At 41.9% G+C, this 9,859-nt stretch overlaps 1 protein-coding gene across 2 annotated transcripts; it reads left to right on the plus strand.

The window, feature by feature from the left end:
- The first annotated feature begins 823 nt into the window (after positions 1-823).
- On the plus strand, positions 824-9,637 carry CCNB1 (cyclin B1). Of its 2 annotated transcripts, XM_027605747.2 has the most exons (9): positions 826-983; positions 1,598-1,768; positions 1,871-2,023; positions 4,160-4,342; positions 5,769-5,927; positions 6,339-6,575; positions 6,851-6,991; positions 7,549-7,659; positions 8,308-9,637. In XM_027605747.2, exons 1-9 carry the CDS (start codon positions 963-965, stop codon positions 8,413-8,415), a joined length of 1,284 nt encoding a protein of 427 aa, XP_027461548.1. In that variant the 5' UTR covers positions 826-962; the 3' UTR covers positions 8,416-9,637. The 2 variants fall into 2 exon arrangements, with proteins under 2 accessions (XP_027461549.1, XP_027461548.1); XM_027605748.2 differs by lacking the exon at positions 5,769-5,927 and having other exon boundaries at positions 824-983; positions 8,308-8,415.
- The last annotated feature ends 222 nt before the right edge of the window (positions 9,638-9,859 follow it).

Raw genomic sequence — 9,859 nt, forward strand, 5'->3', positions numbered from 1 at the left:
AAGAATTAAGGGATCAAGGGCCATAAATATATATAACTTATCCTTCAATGTTTCAGGAAGAAAATTTTTATATACAGTTAGACATAGATCTAATGGTAAAGCAAAAGAGGTAATATGTTAAGGATACTTGAATCTGGGCAAAAGGTATACATGTATTCCTTGTAATATTTTTGTTTGCAACTTCCCTAAGTTTGAAATTATTTTCAAATAAACAGCTAAAACAAAAGATTGGCTCTGGGAAGCAATTCGATTAAAGTAATCGGGCAGATTAAGAAGGTGACAATATTTTTAACAGACCATTAGTGTTGTGGAAACATTAGGGAAGTTTATTTCCCATGTTACGAATTTGTGACTTTGGGAAAGTCACTGAAAGCCTCTCTGAGCTTCAGGCCCTTCACCCAGAGGGCTGCTGAATAGTCAAATGAAAGAATGTACATAAAAGCCTTTCCTGCTACATGCCACAGCAAAGAGGGAACTGTGTAACAATTAAGTGGGACTAGAGCCGTAACTGCTGCTCAGGTTCTCAAACTCAGGCCGCTCACTGTCCCCCGCCGCAGGGACACCAGCCATGCCCCCGGTTAGCTCCCGCAGCGCACCAGCAACACCTCCCCGGCCCCCCCCCGCAGGTGGGTCACGCACCTCCGGCTCGCCTCCCCAGCTGGCCGCACAGCTGCCCCGGGAGCAAAGGCCTGGCCCCGCCCGCTCTCGAACGTCTCCGCAGGGTCGCCCAGGAAACGCATTCTCGGAGGAACAGGCAGCCGCCAATGGGAAGGGAGCGAGTGCCACGAACTGACCAATAAGGAGGGAGCAGTGCGGGGTTTAAACCTGAGGCCGGCCCGGCTCCTCCCGGCGTGCTGCGGAGGAACGGCTGTTGATCTGCGGTGGCTTCAGGTCCCCGGCTCTTTGGTGGCTCCCGCGCTCTGCTTCTCCCCACTGAGCAGCTGCCTGGTGAAGACGAAGCCATGGCCCTCCGGGTCACCAGGGTGAGCAGACGCGGCCTTCCTCGCTCGCTGCGCGTCCTCTCGTCCTCGGTCCCTTGCCGGAGCACCCCCCCTCCCCCGCATTCCCCGAGTGGACTAAGGCAGCGATTTGGAGAGGAGGATGGGGGGGATCGGTAGGTCCCTGGCACGGTGGGGGCGTTTGGGGGCCCCGCGGAGAAAGGAAGAGGACGGGGCCGTCCTTGGATGAAAGTTTGGCGCGAGGGGCGACGGCGGTGGAGGGTCGACAGGAACCCTCTTTTAAAATGTGGTAGAGGGCCGCTGAATGAGCTCCCACCAACCGCGTGTCCCCCTTCCCGGAGAGAAGGTGCCTGCCTTTGGAGGCTTTATCCGATTTCCTTTCAAATGTAAATTAGAGTTCAGAGTCGCCGGGGACTAAGCCGGCAGCCCCTCAGTAGGTGAGTGAAGAGGTTCTGGGAAGAAATGGGCTTGTCACAGCCGAAGCGTGGATCCTGGAACCCCGGTTTCCTTTCGGAACCCAATTTTTACAGCCAGCTTTTCTTCTGAGAGCCTCTCTCTTGCCCCACCTTCACTGACCCTTGCCTTAACTCTAACGTGGCTGGTTGGGCCGGCCCTGAAAGTGGTCTTGTTTCTTTCAGAACACAAAAGTTAATGTTGAAAATAAGGCGAAGATCAGTATGGCAGGGGCAAAGCGCGTGCCTCTGGCCACGACTGCGGCCTCCAAACCCGGGCTGAGGCCGAGAACGGCTCTCGGAGACATTGGTAACAAAGTCAGCGAACAACCACAGGCCAAACTGCCTCTGAAAAAGGTAACTATCTTCCTGAGCCCACTTCTCTCTCTCTGTAAGAGTCCACTCTATAGCTGTGACCCTTGGTGGGGAAACATTTCATTTTCGTCCTTTCATCCACAGGAAGCAAAAACTTTGGTTCCTGGAAAAGTTATTGCTAAAAAAATACCTAAACCTCTGGAAAAGGCACCTGAGCCTGTGCCTGAGCCTGTGCCAGAACCAGAGCCAGAACCTGAGCCTGTTAAAGAAGAAAAACTTTCGCCTGAGCCTATTTTGGTAAATTTACTCTGCCTTTCTCCATCCAATCTCTTGGGTGTTTCTTTCCCCTTGTTTTATAATACATGGGATAGCATTTGAACAAATAGTAATACTAGTAACATTTATAGAGTACTTAGCAGGAGGTGGTCTCTGCTCTGCACTTGAAGTGCTTTTAACTGGCATAACCTTTACATGGACTCTCTTACTTGTATTATTACCTTTACCTTTTAGATAATGGCTTAGAGAAGCATTAAGTAATTTTTCTAGAATCACACATCTAATCAGTGGCATCTATGGATGTAAACCCAGGCCATCTGGCTTCAGAAGCTAGGCTCTTCATCATTTTGTTAGACTGCCCCCAACCCCTTTGAGAATGGTGTCGAGTGAGAGCTGCATGGACCAAAGAATTTGTGGTCTTTGGTACAAGCCATCTGACTGGAATTTATTGACTGAAACATTATCTTGAATCCTTTTAATCCCTAATGTGGCCACTGAGTGTTTAATAATCCTGTAACATTGGAATAAAGGTGTAAAGCAGAAAGAAAATGTAGCTTTTCAGAGAGTAGATGAGTTAACAGCCTCAAAAACTAAAACTAGGAACTTACTAAATATCAGTTACATAAATGTATCCACTCCTGTGAAGGAGAAACACTGCATATAGAAGGGGCTCCTTTGCTGAAATTACAATGAACTGCATTTAATGAAGCTCTACTTTTTAAAACGTAGTTAAGGGGGTGCCTGGGTGGCTCAGTCGGTTAAGCATCTACCTTCAGCTCAGGTCATGATCCCAGGGTCCTGGGATTGAGCCCCACATCAGGCTCCCTGCTCAGTGAGGAGTCTGCTCCCTGTCCCTTTGCTGCTCCCCCGCTGCTTGTGCTCTCTCACTCTCACTCTTTCAAATAAATAAAATCTTAAAAAAAAAAAATAAAACATAGTTAAGGAGCATCTGTACTTGCTAGATGGGATGATGCTCACTTCATGAATCACTTAATAAGACAATTACATCTTTAAATTAAGAAACAAATAATAGTTAAAACCAGTTGAGAAAATGATCTGTAAAGTCATTCAGCCCAGCTCCTTATACCTAAGGATAGGAGATTTGAGGCTATTGCTTTGGTATTGACATTCTGGATATAACACATGAAACCTAGAGCATGCACAGTCTCTTAATTGGCCATGCCGAGCTACATGAGGTTTCCTTGAAAGTCCCATACTGATTCTTGACTTTGCGCTCCCACTTAATAAAACAGGCCTTTCTCGCTCTCTCATTCTTTCAGACAGTAACCTTTTCATCCTTCAAAGCAGCTCAAGTATCAACTCCTGGAACTTTGCCTAACTTACCCTCACCCTTGTTACTAGAATCAGTCTCATTTCATTTACTTCTCTCTTCTAAATTCAAAGCCCTTTGAGGACACTATAAAGGCAGTGTTTGACACAGAGCTTGACTAGAAGAAAATGCCAGTAAATGTTTGAACAAAGGGGTAACTGGAATTTGAAGGAAATGGCTAATAATAATAAAAAACTGGGGAACGCCTGGGTGGTTAAGCGTCTGCCTTCAGCTCAGGTCATGATTCCCGGGTCTTGAGATCGAGTTCCACAAGGGGCTCCCTGCTCAGCGGGGAGCCTGCTTCTCCCTCTGCCTGCCGCTCCCCCTGCTTGTGTTCTCTCTCTTTGACAAATAAATAAGATCTTAAAAAAATAATAAGTTTTGTTAATCCTTAGTAGTCAGGACAGAACTTGAATTTCCTGGGCAGTGAGAAGCAGTCCATGTTTTGATATAAAGACTAAAGACTGTCATTCATTTGGATTGACTTAACATGATGCTGATAAACAGATTGTTTACTCATTTCCTTTGGAGGAAAGTCTAGAATGTGATTTTCTTTGCTTTTTCTCTGTTTTACCCATTGGTGTTTAGGTTCTGCTAACTTAAAATCTGCTCGGTCTGTTATGACTTTTCGCTTTTTGTATTAATCTTGTCCTAAGGAGAAATTGAATAAATTTGAAAAGAAAGATACTTTTCCTTTAAGGAAATGAATTATGAATTATATGTCTGTTTAGCAGTTGGTCTATTGAGTTAGTACCAATAATTGGGCCTTCATTCCTAGATTGTATGCTCCTCTTTGCTATTATTTCAAAAAGTCTCTCTGTTTCAAGGTTGATACTCCCTCTCCAAGCCCAATGGAAACATCTGGATGTGCCCCTGCAGAAGAATATCTGTGTCAGGCATTCTCTGATGTAATTCTTGCAGTGAATGATGTGGATGCAGAAGATGGAGCTGATCCAAACCTTTGCAGTGAATATGTGAAAGATATTTATGCTTATCTGAGACAACTTGAGGTCTGTATTATTTTTAGAATCTTTGTTTTTTTAAACTGCATTTAACTTTATTTAAAGACATTTTCCGGGGTGCCTGGGTGGCTCAGTCGTTAAGCGTCTGTCTTTGGCTCAGGTCATGATCTCAGGGTCCTGGGATCGAGCCCCACTTTGGGCTCCCTGCTCAGCGGGAAGCCTACTTCTCCCTCTCCCACTCCCCCTGCTTGTGTTCCCTCTCTCGCTGTGTCTCTCTCTGTCAAATAAATAAATAAGATCTTTAAAAAAAAAGCATTTTCCACTGACAGTTTACAATAAATCAAGCAGGATGTGAACAGTGTTTCTTAACAGTAGATTCCACTTCCAAATTCTCATTCACAGAGTACCAAAAATCAAGTCAGTAATCAAACTAAGGACATCTGTATTTGCCATTTTGAACAGGTAAAGTTCAAAGTGACAGTGGATAATACCGTAACTCTAACAAATGTCCATAGGTTGATATACTTATGTCTATCACAGTTAGGAGTGCACAAGTCCCAAGCTCTGAGTTTGAGGATTAGAGGCAGGAGAGAGATGGTAATGGAGAATATGCTGAAAAATAACCACCAGGAACACAAGGCATTTTGGCTCATTGTGACTGATGTGCATGTGATACCAGGGAAATTGTTCTTTGTGTCCAAGTGGAGTATACTCAAAAAAAGTTTTTGGTTTTCTTTCATTTCATATCACTTCTGAAACTTTCTATTAGTGGCATTTGTCTCCCACCCCAAGACAAGGAAGGATTCTGTATGCTAATAAGCTGTACAGTATCAAATTTGCCCAACTGTTTGTTAATAATGCATTCTCTTTTTTGGGCATCCATTTTCTATAGGATTGTCCTATAGAAACTTCCTTGCCAGGACCAGGCTTCCACTTTGGTTTTCTTCTGCCTTCTTTTTAATAAAGTTATAACTTTGGCCAAGTGGGTTCAGCAGGCATATGTGCTGGTCCTTGATGGTTCATTCTTTCTCTCTATAGTGTTTTGGGGTTTTAAATCCTAGAGCAGGAGAGTGGGTAGCATACAGGTTCCAGCTGACCTGGGAAGTAGCTGCTGCTAGCTTTCCCTACTTCATACAGCTTAGGTTCTGGGTTTAGAATCATAAGTGAAAAGATTTAAGATGATGGCATGATAGCTTTGTCTGGATGAAGTGGGTACAGAGTATGGGCAAGTAGCAGTGATGGTAGGTTGAACATAATGAGATCTGTGCATAATAAAAAACCTGTCAAACTGTCCTATTTAAGGTTTGCTTTCTTCCTCAGTGACAGAGCTATATGTAGTGACTGTATGAGTAATTAAGTTGAGCACTGTTAGAGATTCTGAACTCTGCATTACTATTCTGTGGTGACTAATATTTGTGGACAGAAATGTCACATGGAGTCTTGCCTCTAAAGGATAATCAGCATTCTTTTGCAGGAAGAGCAAGCAGTCAGACCAAAATACCTCCTGGGTCGTGAAGTCACTGGAAACATGAGAGCCATCCTTATTGACTGGCTAGTACAGGTTCAAATGAAATTCAGGTTACTGCAGGAGACCATGTACATGACTGTTTCCATTATTGATCGGTTCATGCAGGTGAGCATAATTCAGTAATTGAGGGTTCTCCCTTCCAGGATCCTAGCAGAGTCATAAACACTTTTTCAGGGGCACCTGGGTGGCTCAGTCTGTTAAGCATCTGCCTTCGGCTCAGGTCATGGATCTCAGAGTCTTGGGATCAAGCCCCGCATGGGGCTTCCTGCTCAGCGGGGAGTCTGTTTGTTTATTCCTCTCCCTCTAACCCTCCATCCTGCTCATGCTCTCTTTCTCTCAAATAAATAAATAAAATCTTAAAAAAAAAAAAAAAAATTTTCCAGCTAACATTTGTCTTGGGGTAGTGTCATTAAGACTTTGCTATAAGAGTGTTTTTCACATGTCCCCTTCATAGCTCTGTTGTCTCCTTTTTCAAGTACGTATTAGTTGTTCATCCAGTTGGAATTCCCATTGCAGAATAATTGTGTGCCCAAGAAGATGCTGCAGCTGGTTGGTGTCACTGCCATGTTTATTGCAAGCAAATATGAAGAAATGTACCCTCCAGAAATTGGTGACTTTGCCTTTGTGACTGACAACACTTACACTAAACACCAAATCAGACAGATGGAAATGAAGATTCTAAGATCTTTAAATTTTGGTTTGGGCCGCCCTCTACCCCTGCATTTCCTTCGGAGAGCATCTAAGATTGGAGAGGTACAGATCTCTTTGGTAACTTTTAGTATGGTATGATGAAATACTGCTAATCAAGCAGATCTAATTCAGCTGACTTATAAATCCGCATGAGGAAGACATAAAAATGTTATTTATTTCCAATCAGGGTGTATATTAATATTTTCATTAAGGCCTTCCATGGGCAATTGCATTTGAGAGTTCATAGACAAACATTTGTAATTATAGGTACAGGCGTACTGCTTATTGCCAATACAGAATTCCCTGACCGAAGTTGAGACCTGTGGGTTTTGTTTCAGGTTGATGTTGAGCAACATACTTTGGCCAAATACCTGATGGAACTAACTATGTTGGACTACGATATGGTGCACTTTCCTCCTTCTCAGATTGCAGCAGGAGCTTTTTGCTTAGCACTGAAAATTCTTGATAACGGTGAATGGGTAAGCTCTGTCCCATAGACTTAGTTTACCCTAAGCTTTTAAATTGTAAGTGATGTTTGCATGAATACTGGACTTTTTACATTAAAGGACAATTCTAATGGTTTCTAAAAATACAGCATCTACTGAGAGAATGATTAAAAATGATTATCTTATTTGCCTTGTGTTCATCGGATACTCCCACTTCATTACCTAATTTCATCTTTCTATATAGAAGAAGACACTCAGGTCAAATGACAGGCTAGAAGTTCATTCATACTCCTTTGATTCACCAAATATTTCTCCTGTTTGCCATGTGCTACCCTATGCCCTTGGAGTAGAATATGCATGAGAATGTTGGTGTCAAAGAATTTGAGCACGTGTATAATAGATTTTTAAATACAGGGTCCTAGAGAAGCATGAAAGAAGAGTAGCTGAGGAAGAAGGCATCTTAAATTTATCTTAAATTTCAGTTATAATCAGTCCTATGGAATCTCTTCCTACCCTACTCTTGACTAAGATACAGAAATTTTATGAAAAGCATTGTTGAGCATTTCTAATATTAACTTTTGTTGCCATAGACACCAATTCTACAGCATTATCTCTCATACACTGAAGAATCCCTTCTAAATGTTATGCAACACCTGGCTAAGAATATAGTCATGGTGAATCGTGGGCTTACAAAGCACATGGTAAGTCGGGTACTGTAGATGTTGTGGGGGGATGTGGGAGGGTGCAGAGTGAAAATACGTAAGATTTCATGACTGCAAATGCATGGCTTATTTTTCCTTTTTTAAATCTTTGGGGGGGCAGTTAGAGATGGGAAGAGGTGGGTACAGAAGGAGAGAATTTTTTTAAATTTTATTTAAATTCAATTAATTTACATATACTGTATTATTAGTTTCAGAGGTAGAGTTCAGTGATTCATCAGTTGCATGTAACACTCAGGGCTCATTACACCACATGCCCTTCTTAATGCCCATCACCCAGTTATGCCATCCCCCCACCTACCTCCCCTCCAGCAACCCCCAGTTTGTTTCCTAAAATTCTGAGTCTCTTATAGTTTATCTCCATCTCTGATTTCGTGTTATTTTATGGGAGAGAATCTTAAGCAGGCTCCACGCCCAGTGCATAACCTGGTGCAGGGCTTGATCTCAACCTTGAGATCATGATCTGACCCGAAATCAAGAGTTCGATGCTTAACCTACTGAGCCACCCAGACACCCTGATGCATAGCTTATTTTTTAAGTCTTTGATGTTTTAAGTGAATATCTGCACCATGGGATCTTAACAATGTTTTCCTCTTTGCCTTCATTAACTACTATGCTTTTCTCTTCCAGACTATCAAGAACAAGTATGCCACATCTAAGCATGCTAAGATCAGCACTCTGGCACAGCTAAATTCTGCACTAATTCAAGATTTAGCCAAGGCTGTGGCAAAGGTGTAATTTGTAAACATGAGTTGGAGTACTATAACTGCAAATAAAATTGGCACCATGTGCCATCTGTACATATTATATGTTACCTTTACTTTTAATAAAGTTTGTGGTCCTTTTTACTTCTTATACCTTAACTCATTTGAATGTCACTACTTTCCTACTTGAGGATAACCTAAAAGTTGTGTTAAAGGTATGATGGGGAGTATAAAAAGTGCTTTCAGTTTATTGGGACCCAACTTACATAATTGTTACTTGTGTGATTTTTGTTTTATGTATTTGGCTTTTGCTTTCTTAATATGGGTTACTGTGGTCTTCATGAAGGCATTTAAAGCCCTTCTGTAGGGCAATACTGCATGTAAGCCCAATTGTCTTGAAGAATATGCAGCCTTGTTCTGCTTAAAAGCCTGCCATCTCATCCTTAGGACCCCGCCCCCTCTTTTCTGTTTCTTATGGTGGTTGCTGCCATAATTCTAAGTTTTTACTTCTACCACTATTTCTTAAATTATCAACTTAAGCTAATATCATTTTTTCACTTGCAAAAATAAGAACTTTATATTTTAAACCTAATTTACCTTTTTATTGTTTATTGATCAAATAAAAGTGGATCCTCAAAACCTACAAAAGTATCTAGAAAAGTTAATTTACTCTTTATGCCCCACTCCTACAGCTCAATCCCATCCATCTGAAGGTATCAACAGTTGGGGATAGATCCTTCGATACTTCTTCTGTAAACACAGACATACATATAAATTGTTACAGGGATTTCTAAGAAATGGGATCGTTCTATATATAAGCAATTCCTTTTAACATGTATAGATAGGCCTTGCCTGTATTTGGTCATTACATTACACAGTACGGATATACTAGTGTGTTCAACCATTCTGCTGTTGTCCTTCACCTTGCTTTTCCTCTTTGCTCCTACAAATGTCTTTATTATCATTAAATAACGTACTTTCCTTTTTGTACACTGGGTTCTCCAGGCTATGTACAAAGTTTTGGCAGCTACTTAACAAAAGATGACTTTCAGTGTCATCAGCAGTGTACAAAAGTTCAGTGTCCCCGTCAGAACTGAAGGCAATGGTTCTCCACAATTTCTGTGAATTTTGCAAAAAATCTAGTTTGCTTTTGTAATTTATAGTTTTGATGGCTAGTTGAATAAATTTTTGTTGACTACTTATCAATATGTAAGGTTTTCCCATTTTGTCTTTTGCCTTTTGACTGTTTATACTCTTTTGTCATGCAGACACTTTTAAGTTTGTCTATTACCAAATCTACTTTTTTTCCTGTAGTTGCTTTTGGATTTTCAGTCTTTTTTTTTTTAAGATCTAAAGATTTTAGGGGCGCCTGGGTGGCTCAGTCGGTTAAGTGTCTGCCTTCGGCTAGGGTCATGATCCCAGAGTCCTGGGATCGAGCCCCGCATCGGGCTCCCTACTCAGCAGGAAGCCTGCTTCTC

Source organism: Zalophus californianus, chromosome 5 (assembly GCF_009762305.2).
Source record: "Zalophus californianus isolate mZalCal1 chromosome 5, mZalCal1.pri.v2, whole genome shotgun sequence".
In the NCBI taxonomy this organism is placed as follows: domain Eukaryota; kingdom Metazoa; phylum Chordata; class Mammalia; order Carnivora; family Otariidae; genus Zalophus; species Zalophus californianus.